The sequence below is a fragment of the Malaya genurostris genome, chromosome 3, assembly GCF_030247185.1.
Source record: "Malaya genurostris strain Urasoe2022 chromosome 3, Malgen_1.1, whole genome shotgun sequence".
Taxonomy (NCBI): Eukaryota; Metazoa; Arthropoda; class Insecta; order Diptera; family Culicidae; genus Malaya; species Malaya genurostris.
In genome coordinates, this window is record NC_080572.1 from 184,317,234 (window position 1) to 184,341,633 (window position 24,400).

General features: G+C 38.2%; 2 protein-coding genes across 7 annotated transcripts; one reads left to right on the top strand and one right to left on the bottom strand.

The window, feature by feature from the left end:
* The first annotated feature begins 88 nt into the window (after positions 1-88).
* Positions 89-17,259, top strand: LOC131438055 (uncharacterized). 6 transcript variants are annotated; one of them, XM_058607836.1, is made up of 10 exons: positions 89-217; positions 454-568; positions 783-926; positions 1,024-1,205; positions 10,963-11,289; positions 11,513-11,754; positions 11,824-12,037; positions 12,413-12,847; positions 15,198-15,359; positions 15,421-17,258. In XM_058607836.1, the coding sequence occupies exons 1-10, from the start codon at positions 144-146 to the stop codon at positions 15,629-15,631; spliced, it is 2,106 nt and encodes a 701-aa protein (XP_058463819.1). In that variant the 5' UTR covers positions 89-143; the 3' UTR covers positions 15,632-17,258. The 6 variants fall into 6 exon arrangements, with proteins under 6 accessions (XP_058463819.1, XP_058463820.1, XP_058463822.1 ...); XM_058607837.1 differs by having other exon boundaries at positions 15,213-15,359; XM_058607839.1 differs by lacking the exon at positions 10,963-11,289 and having other exon boundaries at positions 15,421-17,259.
* Positions 16,523-24,324, bottom strand: LOC131438057 (multifunctional methyltransferase subunit TRM112-like protein). Its single transcript, XM_058607844.1, has 3 exons — positions 24,122-24,324; positions 23,958-24,059; positions 16,523-17,547 (listed from the first exon to the last, which is right to left on the bottom strand). The coding sequence occupies exons 1-3, from the start codon at positions 24,197-24,199 to the stop codon at positions 17,359-17,361; spliced, it is 369 nt and encodes a 122-aa protein (XP_058463827.1). The 5' UTR covers positions 24,200-24,324; the 3' UTR covers positions 16,523-17,358.
* Positions 24,325-24,400: the final 76 nt, after the last annotated feature.

Consider the following 24,400-nt stretch of genomic DNA (forward strand, 5'->3'; position numbering starts at 1 on the left):
CAAATGTCACCGTCGGATATTTATAGCGATGACGTCATCAATGCCTTGGTATCGAAATGTCAAAGCGCATGACGCGAGGCGGCGCCGCAACCGTGCAGATGTGTGAAACGCCAAAATGTATACTGCACCCAGTACGGTGAAAGATGTCGGACCATATAGATCAAGTGAATTTACCTCCCGGCTGGGATTGCCGATATGACTCCCGGACGGGTCGATAGTGAGTTGAAATTTGTTACATTTGCTAGTACACTTGGTTGTAAATTCGAATATCATGATAAAATCTACTAAATTGTGTTGGTGAAAAAGAAATAAGCGAAAGAAATTGCCACCAACAGCAAAAAAACAATATGGCGTCTTGGCGAGATGATGAATATTTACATTCCTCAGCATCTTACCAGGAGAGCGCATATTGCATAACCGCAGGGTTTAATGAATTTTGAATTTTTTATGCAGCTATTATGTGAATCTATTCACCAAAACGACAACATGGGAGGACCCACGTTCCAGGATTCGACAGCTGCAAACAGGAGCCCCATTACACATTTCCAACGATAACATCTCAGTGCAGGTATGACACTCGTGGGTGTTGCCCATTTGCAGGGCACACAAGAATCCTGTAAAGTGCTGTTTTGTACATATGTTGATTCAATGTTGAAAGCTTCTATGTATCTCTCTTCTTTCTTCTTTTTTTCTATGCTATATTACCATCGTACTGTTATGCCACAATTTAAAATTCCAAACAAACCCACACACCACGAAAACTATGTTTATGTAATACAAAGCCAGTGCATGGTTCTCCCTATCATGTCTACCCTTCAAGTAATTCGTTCTACCCAGCTCAACAAGCATTCCAGAATCCACCCTCCGGTGTTCCCAGTTTAACAGCTAGTCCTAATTTCGCTACCAAACTACAACAACAGCAACTGGTAAGTATCCGATCCGCTTTCATAGACATAGACATTCTTCCATTTGCCTATCCGCATTAACTGCTCCGTTACCACTTTACCGTCCCTCGACACACAGGAGCTCGCTCAGATGGCACGATCCAGCCCACACACGCCCCGGATGGGACTCGGCCGTACCGTCATGCAGGAAACGTCGTTCTCCAGCAACATAAGCGCTGCCGACACGGATGCCACTGTGGCTAAAATTAACTCGATGTTTCCAACCGTACCGGAAACTCATATTAGGATGCTGCTAAAGAAGTAAGTAAACTATGGTCACCTTTTGTATCTATTCGTCAAGCCAGACGTCATCATGAACTGACATAACATAATTATAACATACACACAACTGCGCTTTTTACCATTAGTTTTTCGCTAGATACGATGGCAGTTTATCGTGTTTTATTTTTTTCTGTGCCGACACTAACATCCTGTCACTCTACTCAGTATCTGTAGTGGATTGAAATGTTGAAATTGGAATGGCTTTTAATTGTTGTCTTACGAGGAAAAAATTATAACTTTTGCATCTTCTTGCAAGTGAAGAATAGAAATTGATAAGCCAAAATGTATTCTCTTTTCATAAATGCTCATATTCTTCACCCTCTCAGTCTGGAATTTGATTCAGAATTCAGTGTGATGCAACAACCGATCCTAGTCAGAATCGGTTCCTTCATACTGAATTCCAAATCAAATCAATATCCTAATTTTAGGCAAAGTGATTCTAATTAGTGTCTATCAGGCACTTGCGAAAAAATACCGTGGGTGTGGGTTATATGTTATACCTGCTAACTGTTGAGTTATATTTACTCAACGATTCAGTCCTACACTGTTAATAATTTGCACTGCCTACAACTGATTATTAGGCTTTCTGACAACTCACTTACAACCACAAATGCAAACGAGATTGGTTTGTTTTCATCAGGAAACGCATGCCTTAAACACGATTCAGTCGATCATTCAACTTCGGTCGACGTAAACATTAATTTATTAATATTTTTAGCCGAATATTGCACACGTACCCGACGTTAATATGTTCCGTGAACTTGCAAATCTTCACCGATGGGTCCCGTGCTAACAATCGAGTTAGAGTAGGAATCAGCGGAATCGAAAATAGAATTGCATTAAAGATGCCCTCTCTCTGCTCAATATTTACTGCGGAAGCTGCAGCAATATTATACGCCGTTACTAAGAAACTATCAAATCAACCAACACTGATTCTATCCGACTCCCTATCCGTTCTCACCGCTCTTAATACTGGAAAATCTCGTCATCCATTTATCCAGGCCATCGAAAACCAGTGTGATAATGATACTACTCTCTGTTGGATCCCCAGACACAGCGGGATTAGGGTAACAGAGGTATTTTGGCCACTTCATATATTTTGGCCCACCTAACAAACTTTATCGATTTTATCGGATTTTATCCATGTTGCATCAATTTGATGCCTATCATATTAAATTACCTATTGCGGAAGGGTTTTTCAAAGATATCACAACATTTGGTGGATATTTGTACAAAGTGGGCCAAAATAAAATCAATCCTAAAGTGGGCCAAAATACCTCGGTTACCCTAGTGGTAATGAAGATGCCGATCGTTTAGCCAATTTGGGTCGGATTTCTCATAGTACCCTATATAAGAAAATTCCCTCTTTAGATCTAGTCCACCATCTTTCATCAAGAATTAACGATCACTTCACGCACACATGGAGGAACCAAATAGACCACAAACAAAAAATAAAAGGTTCCTTTGCGAAATGAACTGATCGTGACAAACGTGTAGAACAGCGCGTACTATCTCGCTTGCGCACCGGACATACACGAGTATCGCACTCTCACCTTTTTTCAAAATCTCCGCCATTATACTGTTCAACATGCAAAGTCAGGTACACGGTTGAACACCTTCTTATCGACTGCATCGAACTTCAAGATTTACGTCAATACTACCAACTTCCGTCATCCATCAGGGACGTACTGTCCAACGATCCAGTTGCAGAGAATACTCTATTCAGTTTTCTTAAAGACGCCAACAAGTTTCACGAAATTTAATATCAACCGTTTGCTTTGCTTCAAGTCCACGGCTCAATATTTTCCACGGGGATATTTTCCACGACCTATTGTCAATGCTACAAGAATCACCAGCTCAGTAACATCAAAATCTAATGGGAATTTCATGAAACATAAATAATTCAAGATCGACCAATATGAAATGTAATTTCAATTACCCCCCGGTGAATGACCGATAGGTTAAAACCGGGCTAAAATAAACAACTAACTAACTAACTAATAATTTGCACGCTAGCATCATGTGCAAAGCATTTGATCTATCACTGCTTCCCACATTATTAAATCCAAATGAATTCCGAATCGGCGAGAAATTTTCATTCGAGATTCCATGTGGAATTCCGAATCAAATCCAACTCCAGTGCAACAACCGACTCCGAATGAATTTCGCCTACAACCGGTTGATTCGGAAATCTGTCGGAATTGAGTGATATATTTAAATATAAATCTTCAAGTTTTTCGGATGTACAGAACTAGTAAATAACCAGTTCTTTTAGAATTCCAGCATAAATTGTTGAAATTCGCTGAAAATGAACCAAAAAGTCTTACCTTAGTCAGCATTATCCATTCCTCTATCTGGAGTGTAGTGAAATGGCTTTTAGTCGCCTAAATTTTACACTAGCACATTCATACTGAGCATGACAAATACACATACACTTTTATTAAGATAAAAGGTTTATTACATGTGTGAATTGTGCCTTGATGATATGCCAAACTTGGCTTACACGCGAATACGGAATATCTCGAAACAGAATAAATTACACGTGAACTAGTTTTCGCTTAACTTTCTTCCGTAGATCCGTAGAAAATGTTCGAATCCGTAGATCAACGGAGATTTCCGTAGATCTGACATCGCTGCATCATGGTGCTTTGAAATACACTTCTTTTGTTCTGTTTACATTGTATGTACAAGTCTCATTAGCATTTCCGGAGCAGTGTTACTAGAAACGGATTTCTCTTACACTAGAATTATAATTGTCATTTTTAATTATTACTAAGTAATGGCATTCCAAATTTATATGGAGAATTGTACATTAAAAATGACATTACTTTTAAGTAATGACACTTTTAATGATCGTGTAAGGGCCGCTTTAAGTACGATTCAGACGGTCCGGCTTTTTCCGTCACCGTCATTCTGATTCACACGATCCGGTTTCCTATTCGTGCCCGTCATGTCATTTTCTTACACGCAGAATTTGAAGAACTTAGTTTCGCATAACTTTATTCCACTAATACAAAAATGGAGCCAATTGATCTGTTGTTTTCCTACCTTTTTATCGAATAAATAACTTTCAAAATTAACTAGAAAGAGGAAAAAACAAAACAATCAGTTCCACTCATCAACATAACGTACTTTGCAAATCTACTGATAAGTTTTATTACTTATATGTGGTATATTTCGTTTAAGAGTGGGATCTTGACACCGAATACATACATAACAAACGTCAGCTCAATACCGTAATCATATGAATCGTGCATGTGTGCGATAATCACAGTCCGTCAAATATTCTTGCGGAGAAATGTTGACGGAGCTGGCCGTTGACGTTCCGGATCTCTGCTGGATCGTGTGAATGCGCAAAGGGAAAACTCATTTGACTAATTTTGACGGAGGCTGACGTTCCGGTGACGGTGACGGAAGAAGCCGGATCGTCTGAATCGTACATTATCCTAATTCCGTAACTTGCCTCTAACTGTCGTACACTATAAGCTTAGCCTGATGAATTGGCAGTAAATATCGTACACTCTACATTGGAACTAAATATAATACTACAGTAGAAAATTGGCCCTTATTACCGTTCTCACTTCCACCACAGACTAACAGACAGGACACTCAAATTAGATTCTTCAATCATTTTAACGGTCATTTCGAATATTCCTTTATTTGGGACAGTACTCACATGTGTCATGATGGCGCCACGTTACCCTATCAAAAACATCCTGTCTGTCATCTATACTGTGTTTATTTTTTCATTTACCAACAGAGTTGCCATTCATGCAGAATTACCTGTAATGTATTGATTTGTATACGTCCATGCGAATTTCATGCAGGATACAAATTTAATACATATTGCCAAAACTATATACAGAATTATGCCTACTTCTCATCCTCCAACGCAATACAAAATCGAACCCGTTTTGTTACAATATTTACTTGCTTCTGGTCTGCCGCCTCTTCATTTCGGGTGAAAACTACCAACACAATAAAAAATAGTCTAGATGAACAACGTTGAGTCAAATAAATGGTTACCTTCCAACATCGCGGAAAAGTTAAATATAAACGTGATCCAAAAATTTATTGTGACGATTCATTTTCAAAAATTTTGATGAAATCAGGCAACCCTGCAATCAGCTGATCGGTGTTGACAAACGAGGGGAAACCAACTAGTAAAAAGACTTTTACGTAACACAAGGGGTGTACCGATAGTAAATAGTTCGCGCAGTACAATATAGGTGGAACTAGTGCATCACGGAAAATTATTTTTATAAGAATTTACTCATACTGTCATGTCTGTTAGTCTGTGCTTCCACTTTCACATTCACTTCACTTGATTTTACCTATTACCAGTATCACGCATAGTGAAGTGATCACTGTGGTGGAAGAAACTAATTTCTTCAACAAAATGTTGGTGGCGTGATGTTCATAATGACATCAAGTTCATCCAAGTAATTACTTTTGTCTCTGAAGCGACTTCCGTAATAAGGACCTACGATCACTTCACTTGATTTCCACCGTGAAGTGACACCGGTATAAGGGCCATTGTTATGGTAGACCATCACCTCCAGGTGAATTTTAATCGCTTTAAGAATTTCTTCTGCACCAACATCTCGTTTTCTATCTCATTATCAGGTATCTTTTTCAATGGCACAAATTCACTCGAATTTTCCGTGTTTTCCGTATTCAAAATTTGAAGGTCTCCACTATCTTAGCTGAGTTTGGTATTTGATTTCCATCTTCTGTTTCCGAAGTGGTAATAGTTGTTTGATTTCTTCGACAATTAGCTTGCCCTATGTGGAAAAGCGTGGAATGTTTCTTCGCATTGGCGAGAGTTTTAAAATGTTCTGAGTGACCAAGCTATCCAATGTAGGCATTTTTCAGTATTAGACGATATCACAAGTAACATTTTTAATATCAATAAATATTTGTAGCTGTCCTCAACGCTAAATTATAAATCTTGCACTTTCAGTCCATGAAAGCCTACCGAAAACCTTTATAAGAACATATTCATGCCAAGTGGACCATTTTTCGAAAGATTTATAAAGCAAAGTGAGGAATAAGTAGAAACCTGCGTTAAATCTTTTGTCGTGAATACGACTTACTTTACTATGGGGCGCCTCTCCAAAATTTACCCTCTGAGAGAATGATAAATTTTTGATAGTGAATATCTCTTGTTGTATCTAACGAATCAACATAATTTTTGCTACATGCCATCGGAAATATGATAAAATTTTCAGTTGTGTGGCATAATCTCAAATAATTCAAAATTAAACTTTTCTGAAATGTTTGGTATAAACGAGTGTCTAAGAGGATAATTCATAAGGCGCTTTTTCCTTTCTCTTATTTTTAAAGCGCATAGCTCAGTGATCTGTGAAAGGATTTATATAATCTAACTACCAATAGAATCGAATTTTTTCAACTTAAGCGTGTATAGAAAAAGCATTGAAGTATTTCAATAGTACACTATTGAAAAACCTGTCTCATTTGACCCATGTCAACACCAGCCAATCAGAACGCGTTCTGAGGAAGAGAATAAAATATCTGCTGCTGTAAAACAAATCGTTCGAGAAAAATGTTCCGAACAGTGCTTAATATCGTAGTGAGTTCCACAATTTGGTTCTTCTGAAAGGCAGGAATGAATCCCGTACACCATTCTGATAGTTTCTTTCAAAGAAATGCAAATCCGAAATGAAATAATCGACATTAAAGAAAACCTCTTAACAAAAATTGGATCAGTTTGGATTCTATCACCACTGCAATCAGATGTATTGTGTGTCGTTTACAAAGCTAGTTTCGCTTCTGACAAGAGCGATTACGTCACAGCTGCTAGTCGTTTGCATTGGTAAAAAAGGCTGGTGGGTAATGTCACAGACATAACTGGAGGACGTGAATACGAATAAAACTGACATATTTCTTTCTCACATCCGGATAGAGATAATCATTTGCTTCCAGAATTTTTACGATGCATCTATACTACAGTACGACTATTTGACGGCAAACATATTTGAGTGGTTCTAAAAAACCACTTTGCGTAATTTGTCCAATGTTTATAATTGTTAAAATTTAAGAACTAATATATAAATCTGGGGCACGTACCGAATTCAGCTGCAAATTTTCGGAATCTAGATCAAAAACCCTGGTCATAAATTTAGTTCTAGAAGTAAGGAACTGAAGTTATTTTTAGAATTTTCTAAATTGCGTTATAGACAAGGATGGCTTTTATCGTATCAATAAACGTTCGCTGGCAACTCTTCAACGATTGAATCAGTGCCATCAAAGAGAGTTGGAAATCATCGCAACAACAAAAAAATGGCATGGCTCATTTAACATAGAATCGACACCAGTGCGAGAGCGAATTTCTCTCGATGACATTTCTGAGAATCAAAGGTTGGCACGCCGCTGTGGGGATCTTCTCTGAAGCAACAAACGGTCGCTTATTCTCGTTTCGCGATCCGATTCTATACAGGCAGTTGATAATTGCGATAGAATCATTTTACTATTGCCGCTTATTCTAACTATGTGCATAAAATCTTTGTATAAGTTGTGTCTATGAAAGTGTATGTGAATGCTCCACACAAGGGTTTTGAAATATTGCAATCTAGTATGAGAATCATCAAGTTGAATCATCGACTCGATTTTCTGCGATAATTGTCAACTTGCGATTCTCTCTTGGGAAATTCCACACAGCAACGATCATTATCAGACTGTAATTTTTTTAAGGGCCGAGAAATACTCAGAGTTTGAAGTGGAGCGAGTTCTTGTAGCATCTTCTACCGGATTGAAAATGTTGTATACAATATAGATAGCAATATAGCAGCTTCTGTCAAATTTTCGGCAATCACCAACACTGGTTATAGAACTAAACTCTGAACTCGAATTCCAAGTCTTAATATAGGAACTGAATTCAGTTCCAGCATCCAATTCCAGTAATCATGTCCACAATTAAGTTCCAACATGTAGGTTCTGAGTTCTGGAAATGAATGCTGAGACTGAATTGATGAATTAAATTCTGAAATTTAATTCAAGAATTAAAGTTTTGAATTCAGTTTTACCTTTTTAAATGAAAGTTCGGTGTTCAGACCCAATATTTAGTTTCAGAATCCAGATCTAAAATTCATATCCTGAATTTTGTTCATGAATTCTGAAAATCCTAAATCATATCTCTGGATTAGAATTCCTGAATAAGGAACTGAATTTGAAACCATTTTCAAAATCCTGAAATAGGATTCAGCTCTAGATTCATAGTTTTAAATTCTGAATCTGTGTTCTGGAACGAAATTTTGGAATAGAAGTATGAAACTAAATTCGGAACTTAAAACTACAAGGATCAGCCCCATGGGGTTGTTCGAGCCATTGATGTGGAACAAGGCAACTAACATTTCTAATGATCGACATTTTCAATTAATCGTCACATTTTTGAATCCGCAAATGCACGAGAGTCTGCGAATCCAAAATGTAGACTCTATTTGTCGTGATTTGAATTTGTTATGTAGCCGAAGAAATTACTTCAATAGCCCAAATGTATGCAACTATATGTTTTTACATGTTTGCGATAAGAATATCGATATTTAAGCTTCTCTTCACCAAGCTTGTATTCAAGTTTTGTATGCAAGCAGTTATTTTTATACCGGTTCTCTACCTTTCTGCGATTTCGATTGAAGTGACAAACTTTTTCTCATTATCAATCGAGTTCATCTTATATAAATTAGAAATTAATCTTATGCACACAAAAGCGATGCTTTCCCTTTGATATATCGCTTACTTTTTCAAAACCGTTGACTATGGCAGGGAAATTGGAGATTTTTTGCAGACAAAATAGGACACTTCTAGCTATTAATCATTATTTCAATGATATACAATTAAAAATACATGGCTATGAACATTGAAATCAATACGTAGAAATATTTCCAATCAAATGGTGACATAATATTAATAATTGATACAAAATTGACGGAGCTGTAATTGTTCAAAACCTGACCACATTTTTCTTGAATTTCTAATATATAGACAACAAAAATGTGTTCCACATAAAAATTAACTTCAGAATTCAGGTGGACCAGAATCTTGGTTCTGAGATTAGTTCTTGAATTTAACTAAAAATTCAGTTCTCTACTACTGCTGGTTTACTGATATGTGCCTGACTACCTCGAAACCATCGTCCTGGTGCGATAAAGGCAAGCAAACGAGATGAGTTTTCCTCGTTATTTCCAAAAGTTTGAGAAAAAATAGATTTTGAGTTATTTAAGGTTTTTTACACTATTGAAAATTTAATCACAAGTTCCTGATTATATTGCTGATTGCATGGAGAAAAAATTATGTTGTTGCGTTGAGTGTAACAAGAGATATTCACGATCAAAAACTTATCACTCTCCCAGAGGGTAAATTTTGAAAAGGCGCCCCATAGTAAAGTAAGTCGTATTCACGACAAAAACAACGAAAAGGCGACAATGGTGGAGAGCATCACACAAAATCAACTGTTCTAATAGCTCTAAAAGTTTCCTAAAGAACTATTAGGATTTCTTCTTCGCAAATCGAAGGTAAATATCCTTAATTTAGTACAAATCTAGAACTGTGATTAGATTTGTGCACTTTTCGCTGTGTGAAATTCACAGTAATCTAGATCAAGTGAAGCTTTCTTTGTTTTTGCGAAAAATGTGAAAAAGGGGAATGCTTGCATAATTCATACAATTGATCAACTAATTGATATTCGGAAGTGTTAAGGAACATGTCAGTTGTATTCGTGTTCACAACTTCCAGTTATGTCTATGACATTACTCACCCGCCATTTTCGAGTGATTCCAAATTCAATAAAATTTTGAAACCAGTTTTACGTTTAGAGCGAAGTTTGGTATTTCAAGACCTTTCATCTTGACAAAAGTGTATGAACATGTTCAGCCATCTCTGAGAAAAGTAAGTGCATATATTTTAATATTTTTGCATATATAACCCTGTAATTGCGGAACCGGAAGTCGGATTCGAATAAAATTTAGCAACTTTGAATGGCACCAAAAGAACTTTCATTTGAGTCTAAATTTGTGAAAATCGGTTCAGCCATTTCTAAGAAAATTGAGTGAATAAAATTGTTACATACATACATACATATACAACAGACATTTTCTGATTTCGACGAACTGATTTGAAAAGGCTTCGATTCAAAAAACGGTTTTCACAGTGATTTCTATGTGAGAAAGGCGTAAATAGATTCCAACTGTATCTTGAAGAGTAAAGAACACGTAATTTTTCAATTTATCTGATAGGGTAACGGTACCTCCAATCAACTTAGCTCCAGTAGTCATCTGAGTCATTTGAGAAAACCATTAGTTAGAATGAAATCTGTTGTATTTATTTTTCTAAATGAATTTCATTCTCCTCAAAGTAACCCCCTCCCGACAAAATACAATTATGACAACGTTTCTCTCAGTCCTCGAAGCATGCCTAATAGTCCTCCTCTGGTATCTCTTCAAGAGACTCGAAACGCGAATGATGTTGCTTGTTGAGTAACCGAAACTCCCACACCGTTATGATTTTGATTACATTCATTCCACGCCATTGTACTGTTCCCGTTTGCAAACATCATATACAAAAAAAAAACACACCACACTTAGTAAACCCAGCATTGTCTAACACTCGAGTGTATTTTTCTAACGCACGCTGCTTTCCGTAATAATCGAATTCGAAAAACTGTATACAAACAAAATCCTACCGTTGTTCGGCATCGTACCTGTTGCGCACCGAACGGCAGATACTACAATCGCGAAGCGGTCGTAATCAGTGCTCTGCAGGTCGAGAAACATCCGCTGACCACACCGGGACCGTATTCAACGCCTCCACTGCCGCAGCGTCACTTCCACAACACGGCCATGGGTGTGGTGTCCGCGTTCCAGATGACACCGGTACTGGGCGGCCGCAGCGAGGTTTCAACTTCCCGCACCGGAAGTCCAATCCCGCGGCCGGCCAGTTGCGCCAGCGGAAGCTACTACGGGTATCAGCATGGATCACCGCGCAGTAACGGGATCGATATACGTTACAGCTCACCGAAACCGCACTCGTCGCCCAAGATGAAACTGAGGTTGTCCCGTTGTTCCCGAGGAATACTTGTTTGTCGTTGTTGAGTTAACTTTTGTTTCGTGCTTGATAGACTCTTCGTTGGTTTGATTTTATTGTTTGAATTTCCGTTCCGTAATTTGTAGCTGAAATGCATGTGCGTTCAATTATACCTGATTTTAAGTTGTTTTTCCCGACACTTTCGTTTCAATTCGAACAGAATTTTTCACAAAATTTCATTTTTACAGATACCTGAAGAGTTTTTTCCCAAAGGCGGAAGAAACACTCATTTTAGACATCTTGGCTAATGCCGATAATAATGTCCAAACAGCTTCACAAGCACTGATCAAGTTGGGCTATGAAAAACGAGAACAACAGGCGGTTCAGCGAAGCTCATCTCGCAAAGGCTCCGAGAAGGAAGGACACAGTGAACCAAGCCGGTCGGAAACACCACCAGCAAAGCCCAAAACTCCCGAAGAAATGAAAAAAAGTTTGTATCAAACAATGAGTCGACCGAATAATTCGTTTTGCTCAATTTATTACTTTCCGTTGTTTTCAGTAAAAGCTCGTCTTCAGAGTAAATACAAGGACATTGCCGAACGAATTATTTTAATGGCACTTGAAAGCGTTGACTACTCGGAGGACCGTGCAAAACAGATTCTTAACATTGTTATTCAGGAGGACAAAGATAAAAAGAAAAGTGTTAAAATTGACGCACCTCACAAACCAGAGGAGGACAAAGAAAACGCTCATGAAAATAGCGCTACGCCCAGGTAAGTCCGTTGACGTGATCCGAATATTTTCCCAAAACTCTATACTGAATATCCACATCTCAAACCGCTTAATAAGCACTCAAAATTCAACGTATACTGCATGTCAAGTTGTGTCGTTCTTTTGGAGAAAAAATAATACACACAAAAGCTCATACAAAATTCTACACAAAACGAAACTTCAGTTGGCTATTTATGTTTCAAAATTCTCTTTCCATTCTTTTTCTTTCATCGATTTTATTCGAAAATAAATTGCGAAAAAACTCATCCATATCACGCAACGTGCAAAATCATGTGAATGTCTATAATGAACTGTATCGACCGCCACGTGCGCGAATCTGAACCCGGCCTAACCGAACAAAACCCAAAAATATCTAGTCGAAGCAACAGCACCTCCTCTCCTCGCCGTTCACGTACCAAAAAAGTGAGCGTGGGTTCCGATGAGCAGACGCCGGGTACGCAGGTTGCCTTCGAAACAAACAGTCCGACCATTCCGTCCACCATCCAGAATCAGGAACATCGTGCAACGGAAGACAACGAGAACGAAAACGATGCTTCCATTGAAATTACCACTTCTACCACATCCACTGCAATCATTAACGATTCACCACAATCACCACCACCACCACCACAACCACCAATGCCATCCTCACCATCACAACAGCGACACGGCACTGCAAACAGTTACAATCAGCAGCAGAACAGCGGCACCGATTTGAACAACAACAGCAGCAATAGTGACGCCCCAACAACAGTAGGCGTGGCTTCAACGGGCAAACAAAGCCGTACTAGAGCCAAAGGCGACCACGCAAAGTATGGATTGAATGTTGTGGAGTTTTTATGTGTGAAACCGATTGTAAAAATTACCGAATTTGTTGCACCTACCTGCACTATTGTTTTTATCACGCCTACAACAAACAATGTGTCTAAATCCATAATCTGTACATAAAAATATCCGTTTTGCTTTATCAGATAGTATGCTCAACAGGCGAACTAGCTTGAACTCAACGAAGCCTGTGAGTCACTTTAGCTAGGCATTCGTACTACAGGATCATTCCGTCGTCGTTTTGATAATTGATCGCTTGGTAACGTAGTTTTTAGAAAATACAGAAATATGCCGTAATAATTAAAAGACTAAGTGAACAAAGCGAAACTGTCATTAGTTTTTTTACCGTCACTGCTAACCTCAATCGGATGCACACATTTTGACAGTTCAGCAGTACTGTTTGTAAACAGAGATTTTTTTTTTGTTTGTCTGTTAACAAATTGGATGAGACCATTTACGGTCCATATGGCCTGAATAGAGTTTTAAAACATTTGTTCATGATTGGATACAGTTTCTTTTTGAGATTTCTCAACTAAAAGTAACTAATTTATTTACTAATTCCTATTCTAAACATTTAGACGCATTTAGTGAGTTATTTTGTCTCTATTGGGAAGGATGATTTTCCAGTCAAAAGAGTTCCGCACGGAAAGTTCGTCTCAATGGAGCATATACGAGCATAAGTAGACTTGAAGCCAAATCTACGGATTTGACCTTAGAGAAAAGTGGCATCACTGTGTGCAATTTCCATCCTGCATTCCGTTCGAGTTGGAATGAACTCGAATATCATTCGTTCGAGTTGATAAATTTTCGAACATTACTCGATCGACTTGCGTACGTATTACTTATGTTCGGTTTAGAATTCGTGAGCAAACTGTATTGGGTTGAGTTTATCTTCCATAAAAAAATGACGTTACTGTTTACCAGCTCGAAAAAAAGCTCTAGATGCAGAAAATTGAAATTTTGTGTATAAAACTAAATCATCTTGCTGAGGCACGTTGGTTTCGGTTCTAGTTGTATATTAGATTTTCCATCTAAACTTTCGAGTAACAGAACTAAAAAGACGCACTTTCCTGCTTATTTAAAGAAGTCAAAAAATCTTTAGCACAGATTATTTCAGTATTCCAACTGAGAGCTAAAACAAGTGTTTCAAAATCATTGAATTATTGACCCGTACCAACGGCATCATATTAACAAGATTATTAGACCCTGTCAGCTTGGAGCTAAATCAATCTAAAGTTCAGCAACGCCATCGCACGGCATCACATTGAACATATCATGTCGATTGTATGGGTGCGCAATGTTGCTATTCTGGCGCGCACGAATTTGACATTTCTCTCAACTCGTCTGAGGGCGCCATTCTCGCAAAAAAAGGATGTTGCCAATGATATGTTTGGGAAATGTGAGAACTGGATATCTTGTTAATATGATGTCTTTGCAAGATCTTCAGCTCTCACATTTTACGGGCCGCTTTACACGAGACAATATTATTGTCAATACAAGGAGTATTAACAATACTTTTGATCGTGTAATGGAAACTTCATCGGATTGACGAAAATATTGTCAAAAAATCAAAACATCAATCCGACAATACTTTCTCTCCAGAGAGGAAGCTGTCGAATATGTGCAATGAACTCATCTCTCAATATTTCAATGTTCATTTGCAATATTTGAAGCTCCAAACGCTTGATTTTCTCGAAAAATGCGGACTCAAGTTACCAAGTCAATTGGATTGACGGTATTGACAATACTTTGGATTGACAATAATATTGTCACGTGTAAGGACTGCTTACGAATTTCCTTGAATTTTAATTTTGCTCTATATAGAAAACAAAGATGTGTTCCACGTCAAAACGATCACGTCGATTGGTTCAGTACTTCTTGTTTTACCATGTTAACGGGTAATTCTGAGAAAACGCGCTTCGAAGCTGCATTTATGTTCTCAGATAATACATCTATCTAATTCTTTCATATTCATTGATTTTTTTCTGAGCGTGTACATTGATAAAGCAAAACTGATAAGGCAAAGTTAAAATTCAACTGAATGCATCAATCCAATTAGATTACGATATTAGTGTAGTAGCTGAGCACGTAGTATCAATACTATTGTTTAAACATCCTAGATTCCATATTGACGCTAAGTTCGAATAAGTTTGACTCATCCACGTGCAGCGAAAGGTAGCAACAAAGTAATATGAAATCGTGTAGCTCTCATTACGTTAGCGTATCTCACCGATTTGTTTCTCGATTCGATCTCTTCTATTTCTTTTCTCCTCTCGGCTATCCCTGCATTACCTGTTGGCTTGGTGTTTCATCCATCCCCATTCGGTGTAATGTTAGGTATTCTATTTTTAGAAATTCTTCGTCCGAGGACGAGCTAGACGGTCCAAAAGGTGTTGCAGCTCCCAAGTCAGACCCGATGAATGGCTACAGTGCAGCTCGAATTGCTACCAAGGGTCCGAATACGAAGCTGTTCCGAGGCCCCAACGATGATCTGTTACTGTAAGTGTCGAAATTGCTTTTGAAAATAACCTGAACCAAACCTGCTTCAATCATTCGATAGGGCGGATTATGTGACCTGGAACGGAGCAAATCCGGATCTGGCCCGAGGCAGCCAGAAACTAGCCCTGGGTCCCGACCGATCGATTCGCATCGATCGCACATACAAGGCCCATGGTGCCAACGGGGACCTGTGCAAAGGTCCTGCCGGGCTTGCGAAGGGCAGCATCTACGCTCAGCTCAATTGTGCCATGAAGGACGTCAAGTGCAACTAGGGACGATTCAGAAGCCTATCGGAGCCCCGGCAGGTGTATGCAAACTATTATTCCTAATTGACGCAACGGCGACAGCAAACTGTATTTACCTATTGTTCATGTTCATATTTTAAATTTCACTACGGTGTGGGTTGAGAATCTACGCGGTGCGGCAGTCCTTAATCATCAATCGTTAGCGCCGCGGCACCGGAGGTTTGCTACAACTAATCAATCATCGTAAATTCGGAGTGCAATAACTTTCTCAAGAACTTCTCTACTCTGCGTGCTATGAAGAAACTAATTAGGCTCTCTAAGGTGTTGTTTGACTTTATTGTAGCAGTAATAACACATATATGCGTTTGATCTTTTTAAACAAAGTTTATATTTTCTACACTGAGATGAATCAATATTATATTCGAACAAGATGAAGTCCTTTCTACTGTGTAGTGTATAGTATAGATTGTATTTGAGGGCATCTAGATTGTAGCGGTCAAGACAAAAGAAACAAAATGTATTTAACAAAATATCTGTACATGAGTTCAAAGTTTGCTAGCAAACTCAAAACATACCGCAGTTTACTCGACTACTGTATCGACGTGAACGAGACTTCTTCACTGCTTTATGACGCCAGATACAATTGAACCAGTATTACTCTAGTTAGGGTTCGCGATGTTAAAAAAGCGAAACTTCAGTTTTCATTGTTTAAATTATGTTTATTTACAAGCTATTCTTAACTATCCATAATTTTAATTGGAACTTTTAACAAACAATACTTTTTTCATTAAAACAGCAAGTTTAGTTCAGAGATAAGTTTCATTTCATGAAAATGCAACGACTTGTAAATTATTTCTTAGAATACAATTGATTGGTGAAGAAGAATCTGTAATCGGAAATTAGAAGTCTACAATTGTATTCTCCTACAGATCTAGTAAAAGATGGCAACATAAACATGTAATGTAAAAAAAAACAAAAATGTAGTGAATATTACACACAGCTGGTAGGCTTCGTCACTATTAGATGCGCTAGTTTGAAGCCAAATGTTCATTCGAAAACACAAACAACTAGTGCAAATTGCTCATTCCCAATAACCATTCATTGCCTTCTGAAAGATATTTGCCGTGGCATCAACAATAGGGAAGTGTATGAAGGTGAGGCCAAAACAGAATTCCAAGTTCTACTGAAATGCAAGATTACAATCTACTGAAAGCAAAGTTTCCATTACTTCTAGTATTTTGATATTATAATCATAAAACAAATGTAACGAAAAATGTATGTGATAGTCAACTTGCATTCCGATTGTCACAAATATATTGAATTTTTGTGAAACAGCACTATTAGCCTAATTTGACTAAATATAATTAGAGAAAAACAAACTTGACATTCGAGTATCAAATACTAACTTGCCATATTAGAAGCATTACTATAAGTGAAACCTGTACCTTGTTCGTCCCACAAATCATTAGACTTTCATGAAACAAACCCTGGAGCGGCATACACTCATCCAAGCGAAAATGCTCCAAACTGATTGGAAAAATTGCGTCCATCTTCAAACAAAAATAAAATTTCGGTTAGATTTAATTCACGCCATCTCTGAACCATTATGCGAGAAAAGCAACTGTTGCAAAAAAAAATGCACCCTTATTATTGTATGTAAATTATAAAATACAAGTTAATAAACATTGGCATTTCCGAAGAAAAAAAAACACCATATCTTTTCAACTCGTTCGTTGTTTGGGTTTAACGAATTTTTACACCTCGTCCTCATTTAGCAGCATATTGGGAATGCCGTCGGTGATCGGAAACAGCCGACCCGTTTCCGGACATTCGAGAGTTCCTTCGACGATATCCACTTCCATCAGAACGTGATGGAGCTTCTGCAGTGTTTCGGTATCCGACGTGATATCTTCCGGCAATGTGTCCGGAAGATCGGTTCCAACCTGGAATTGAGAGATTGAAGCAATTAGTTCAAACTGGAAAATAGTTACTGAAATCGTAGAAAATTACGAAAACATAATTTTATGTTCTCAACAGATAATATTGGCGACCATGTGGGGTTTTGCCGTTTGTAAAACATTGAATGCTAAATTTTTGTGATTGCTATACATCCATAGTTGCGAATGGCTTGCCACATCATAATTTGTCTAGGAAAGCGAACTAGATTAATTGTTGATGGTTGACACAATTCGGTGGGGTAAAGTATGAATTTTTAGGAGGTATAGGATTTGATTTACAACTAAGCAAATTGAATTTACCGAAAAACTAAGCAAATTTACAGAAAAAATAAGCAAATTGATTAAATCTTTATTGGAATCGATAGAACGATCTATATGATTTAATATTTGAAAATGATTTCAAGCAAATGTTGACCGCGGCTTCGCTTTAAACTGGGTTCGAAATTTAGTCACAAGTTTCCGAATAGCTCCCTCAATAGGCCTACCAAACTGCCCATAAATTGGGAGAAGTGTGCGATCCACTTTCCTAACCGAGTGTGAATTTTGAAAGTGAAGTTCAATAATTTGCAAGCGTATGTTCGTTCGTAATTCGATTCATGATTAAATTATAGACCAAACTGAACAAGACACCAGAGATACCAGGTGAAAATTTCAAATATCTGCAGACAGGGTTTCAAAAGTCCGTAAATGTGCAAAAAAAATCTGCTGTCAGCAAGCATGCCTTACTGGCAGCAACTTCTCTATTAAGTATGACACGCAAAACTGATTTGCCGAGCAAGCAAAAAATTTCAAAAGTCTGTAAATTTGGACGAAAGTCTGCGAAAAACTCAATTTTCAAAAGTCTGCACAACAAAAAATGCAGCACTATACCCGAAATCTGCAGATTTACAGACAAATCTGCAGATCTGGCATCTCTGCAAGACACGATTCACGCGTGATCTGCAGTGCTGTCAACTGTTTTTTTTTTCAAAAATCTGTATTTGACGGAAAAATCTATCTGTACAATATCGTTTTCGAAAAATCAAACATCGATTTAGTGCGGAAACTGATTTTACGACAAAAAAAAGGTCGCTCGACCTGGTTTACCCCTATGGAATCCAATACAAAAACTGAAAATCGGTATTTATCTGTATGAAAATTGAAATATCGGTATTTTAAGAGAGCATATCTGTATTCCTGTATTGAGTCCAAAAATCGGTATAAATACCGAGAAATCGGTATAGTTGACAGCGCTGGTGATCTGTCAAAAACAGTGTTTCCAAAAAGATTCCAGTAGAAAATTACCCTTTATTTTCCTTGACCTCTGAAAAAGCACGAAGTTTTGCTAAAATACGCCTCGCAAGCTTAAATTCGTTAGACTTTTGGATATTATCACTATTTTTTAATGTTCATCGTTAATAGTGTGTCGTCTTATATTCTTTATTTAAAAGATATTTTTATTCAGGCCTTTTTGCTTACAAGCTTTACATGGCCGATTGAGCCGATTTAAAAAAAAATTGTGTTGGATCTCGTGACAGGGGGGGAGGGGGAGAGGAGCTTCCATTTTCTTCCTTCCAGGATTGAAGGGCACTTTGTTCGTGGCTCGTCTCGTCATCCATTGCCGCATCGATGGTATTGTTCGCAGCCTTGAGTTCAATATTGACATGTGGCCATCTGATTGTCATAGGTAACAAGTGATTTGCACGGGACCCTTGTATTCTGGCCGAAAGTCACATAAGAAGGTATAGGCCTCTTCAAGCGCTTGCGTAACAAACGTACGCCATTTAGAAATTCTTCCACTTTTCTTTTTCGATAGAGAGGATCTCTCTTTATTGGGACATAGTTTTGCGAATAAAAGGATCGATGACGCTTCAGGGAAGATCATGCACACGCACTTCTATAGCACTATCTTCCATATATACTGGAATATTGTACTTAATGTTTTTGTGCTCCACATAGTGCACATTGTTATTGTCTTGCGAATTGAATTGCAGTCAACTCTTTATAAGATGGGATGTAAACAACATTATTTGTCTTGTTGCATTGAAGTAAATGCACACGTTTAATGTCAAGATGCATTTGCTCCTTAAGTAAACCTTCAAGTTCTCGTATCGAAGGTCGAATTTTGCACTGTCTGAAGTCAACAATAATTGTATTCTTTCGTACCGGCGGTAGCTTTTGTTCGTTTGGTTCACTCATTTTCGAGGTCTATTGTTCACTACACAATACTGTACTTGGTTTCTTCTGTCCCCAACGTAAGCGGTTTTGTTTTATCGACTGACTTGGATGAGATGAGAAAGTGAACTGTGTCTTATATTTGGTAGCTCTTCTTTATGACATATGCGAAAAAAGGCCAAACGAGCTATTTGAAAATCGCTCTTTCAATTAACATACATCTTCTGAAGTAATACTAAACCGTAAATAGAGTCTGGCAATCGAAGTATTACATTGGAACGAACAGGTAAACTGATCCGATCAAAAACATTTCATTTCCAATTCATTCAAAAAAAATCACGTAAAAATAAAGCTCTTAACGAAAATCGGTTCAGTATGAAATCAGTCGACACTGTGAGCAGTTCTGCTGCAATACGTTCGCAGAGCCAGTTTAGCTCCAAACAAGAGCGATTGGGTCATACTGCATTTACATTGGAGCAAAATATAACAAAAAAAGGAACAACGATAGGGAACATGAAAAATCAGTCCTTCTAATAGCTCCAAATGTTACGTAAGGAACTATAAAGATTGCTTCTTTGCAAATCGGAGATAAAAATCATTAGTTAAGCGCAAATCTAGAATAATTTGATTAGTTTTGTGCACTTTTCGCAGTGCAAAATTCGCATCAGACGAGTCCAAATAAAACCAGCATTTGACTGCTTCGCGTTCGAGGAATATGCTCCGAACAGTGTTTAGTATCGTAGAGAATGTCACAATTTACTTACTCTTACTGTTTCAGTCGTAGACTACACGGGTCTCTGATGTATACAGGAGGTGTCTCCATTCAACTCGATTCATGGCTGTTCGCCGCCAGCCTCGGTAGCTGCGAATAGTTCGCAGGTCGTTTTCAACTTGATCGATTCATCTTGCTCGCTGCGCTCATCTTCTTACACCGGTCGGATCATTATCGAGGATCATTCTAACCGGGTTGTTCTCCGACATTCTAACAACATGCCCGGCCCACCGTAATCACCCGACCTTGACCATTTAGACGAGGGTTGGTCCTCACAGCAACTGGTGCAGTTCATGGTGCATTCGCTTTCTCCACGTACCGTCTTCCATTCGCACTCCGCCAAATATGGTTCGCAACACCCAATGCACGTTGATCTTCCACAATCCATCCATCTTTCCATCTTCTCAAAGTTGCGTGCTATAATATCAATATCATCCGCAAAACCAAGTAGCTGAGCGGACATTCTGAAAATCGTGCCACCTTGTCGTCCTCCTTTGCGTGTTTCGAAGGGACTCGAGTTTATCCCCGATACTCGAACAATGCACATCACTCGATCCATCGTAGCCTTGACCAATCGTATCAGTTTGTCCGGGAATCCGTAGTCGTGCCTGATTTTCCCTAGCTGATCTCGATCGATTGTGTCGTAGGCTGATTTGAAATCGATGAATAAGTGATGTGTGGGCACATTGTATTCGCGGCACTTGGCGGATGACGAACGCTTGGTCCGTGGTAGCACATTCGCCGATGAATCCTGCCTGATCCGACACTGCCAGCTACTACATTTTTAGAGCAAACTACGAAAGTGTTAATGATTTCCTATTGACATTAATTGAAACGAAATCTTCGACAATAGTGATATCAACGTTGCAGTCCAAACTTTCTTAAATATAATATAAGTTTAGCTTTTTAAAAGGATAGAAATAATACTGAAGTCGTTGACTACCGCGGGATTACATCTCTAAGCCCTGTTCCAAAATTGTTCGAACAAGTTATTTTGTAAACGATATTTCGCCGAGAATCACTGACGTTTACATCTGAAGTGTTCAACTCCAAGTCAAACGGCACTCAGACTGATGTTGTATATACCGATCTCTCATCTGCACTTTCGCCTCCTCTGGTCCAAGGATCCTTTGATTTTCCTGATTTACCTCAATGATGTTTTCTGGAAGCTCCACGTGTATCGTTTGCGGGTGATTATAAATCCGCAACAGCGAAGGTACTGTTTTTCTTCACCGGCAATAAGAGAACTCCTCACAATGGTGTGGAACCAACCGAATGACACTGAACCCAGGAAAGGGTGCAATCATTACGTTTTCGCGGAAGAAACTGCCTCTCATATTCATCCACAAAATGATTTTCAATGACCGTAAAGTGAAGTTGATCGAGATAGCTGACACCCTAAAGATATCAAAGGAACGTGTTGGACATATTATTCACGAATATTTGGATATGAGAAAGCTTTGTGCAAAATGGGTGCCGCGTGAGCTCACAATCGATCAAAAACAACAACGAATTGATGATTCTGAGCAGTGTTTGGAGCTGTTATATCGAAATAAAACCGATTTTTTCGTCGATATATAACAATGGACGAAACATGGCTCCATCACTTCACTCCGGAGTCCAATCGACAGTCAGCTGAGTGGACTGCACGCGTTGAACCGAACCCAAAGCGTGGAAAGACTCAATGAGCATGGTTTTCATCGACCGTGTCACAAGTCGATGAAAACCATGCTGAAATTGAACGAATTGGGCTTCGAATTGCTCCCTCATCCACCGTATTCTCCAGATTTCTCAGACCTCAAGAGAATGCTCGCTGGTAAAAAATTTAGAAGCAATGAAGAGGTAATCGCTGAAACTGAGGCCTATTTTGAGGCAAAGGACAAATCGTACTACAAAAATGGTATCGAAAAGTTGGAAGATCGCTACAATCGCTGTATCGCCTCTGATGGCAATTATGTTGAATAATAAAAACGAATTTTGGCAAAAAAATATGTGTTTCTATTAAACGATACGAACTTTTCAGCCGAACTGTTATTGACGAAAATTTGCGAAAAATCGATTTTTAAAAGTCTGCAAAGTGCAGATAAACATGCACACCTGGCATCTCAGCTGTGTCTGTTGATTTTTAGTAATTAGGTTTTTTACCGTCACTGCTAACCTCAATCAATTGAACACATTTTGACAGTTCAGCAGTACTGTTTGTAAACATAGATTTTTTGTTTGCCTGTTGATAAATTGGATGAGACCATTTATGGTCTATATGACGCTGAATTGATAGCACAGCAACTAAGGGTATATTGTCAGTTAATTTTCGTTTATAGTCCAATGGACCATATTTTCACTTGACTACAAGCGAAAATCTCGCTGTGTAGCTGCGTCGAATCGTCAAAGTTCGGCTGAAAATCCTTTTTTTTCTTGCGAAATACTCGAATTTTCTCCGGACTAACACGATGCAACGTGCTCTCCCGTTGAGAGTTTCACCGGAAGTGAAGATGTTTGTTTAAAACGTGTTCTTCGATTTTTGTTTAAGCTTGTTTGTAAACAGTACCGCTGAACTGTCAAAGATGAATGCTTGTTCAATTGTGACGTTACGATAAAAAATCTAATTAGACAAAAACTAACTGGCAATATAGCGTAAGCTATCAAAACGGCGTGATCTCAAATGAGGTGAAGCTAACCAAAAGGAAAAAAAGAAGAAGACGACGACAGCAGCTAAACATGCAAACGACCTGTAAAATCAAATATGAAGCTTAAGCGATTATCAACATCTCGAATGGTTTTTAAGATAATCGATGAAAATTATGCAATGTGCATCCCAAAATACTGAAACCATAATCTTTATATCTGTCTGTAGTGCATTGGACGTAGTTCACCGGCTGCAGTCCATTCAGATTATAATTATTTGATTCCGGAGTGAAGTGATGGAACCATGTTTCATCCATTGTCACATACCGACGCAAAAAATCTGATTTATTGCTTGCAAACAATGTTCTAAATCATCAAGAAATCAGGTTTGGTATAAACGAGTATCAAAGAGGATAATTCATAAGGCGCGTTTGCCTTTCTCGTATTCTGAGAGCTCATAGCTCAGTGATCTGTGAAAGGATATATATAATCTAACTACCAATAGAATCGAAATTTTTCAACTTAAACGTCTAAAGCAACAGCATTGAATTATTTCAATAGTGAAGCCTTCTTTGTTTTTGCGAAAAATGTGAAAAAGTGGAATGCTTGCATAATTCATACAATTGATCAACTAAATGATATTCGGAAGTGTTAAGGAACATGTCAGTTGTTTTCGTATTCACGACATCCAGTTATGTCTTTGACATTACCCACCCGCCTTTTTCTTCAAATAATAGTGCTATTCTGTTGCAAACGCGAACTGATATATCGAAAGCGAAATATATTAGTGAAGTTCATAAAAATAATATAAATTCCAATATTGTTGGTAATTTTTCTCACTTACATAATTAGCAGCCTGTTTGATAGCGCTCCACTCCAACCGAGGAATCATACGTGTCATAAATTCCGTATTGAAATCCGTTGAAACAACTTTTTTCTCTACAATCTTAAAAAACAAAATATTACATTCCACTCCGCATGAGCCTTGTTTTTAAACAGCCAACTTACGTTCAATTTTAACGGAAATCCAACTTTGACGCCTCGAATACACTTGGATGTTAGAAAATTATACGTAAGTAGTTTCATTTTTCGATAAATACTTTGAAATTTACAATGATTTACAAATAAATGTCAGATTTCAGCAGCAAAAAGCGTGATCCACTATCAGAACACCGATGATTGTAAACAAACCCATATGCTCGTGACGTTTCAGATGTTTGGAAAACATGTTTCACAAACCGATGGGCAGCGAATTTCAAAAATTTCCCTTTTATGTCAAACTCTCGA

Bases quoted from the DNA above. Each gene is read 5' to 3' on its own strand.
- LOC131438057 (XM_058607844.1), bottom strand. From the start codon at position 24,199: ATGAAACTACTTACGTATAATTTTCTAACATCCAAGTGTATTCGAGGC. The intron at 24,060-24,121 runs GTAAGTTGGCTG...TTGTTTTTTAAG, and splicing joins GATTTCCGTTAAAATTGAAC to ATTGTAGAGAAAAAAGTTGT. The intron at 17,548-23,957 runs GTAAGTGAGAAA...TCTCAATTCCAG, and splicing joins TCAAACAGGCTGCTAATTAT to GTTGGAACCGATCTTCCGGA.
- LOC131438055 (XM_058607836.1), top strand. From the start codon at position 144: ATGTCGGACCATATAGATCAAGTGAATTTACCTCCCGGCTGGGATTGC. The intron at 927-1,023 runs GTAAGTATCCGA...CTCGACACACAG, and splicing joins AACTACAACAACAGCAACTG to GAGCTCGCTCAGATGGCACG. The intron at 15,360-15,420 runs GTAAGTGTCGAA...ATCATTCGATAG, and splicing joins CCCAACGATGATCTGTTACT to GGCGGATTATGTGACCTGGA.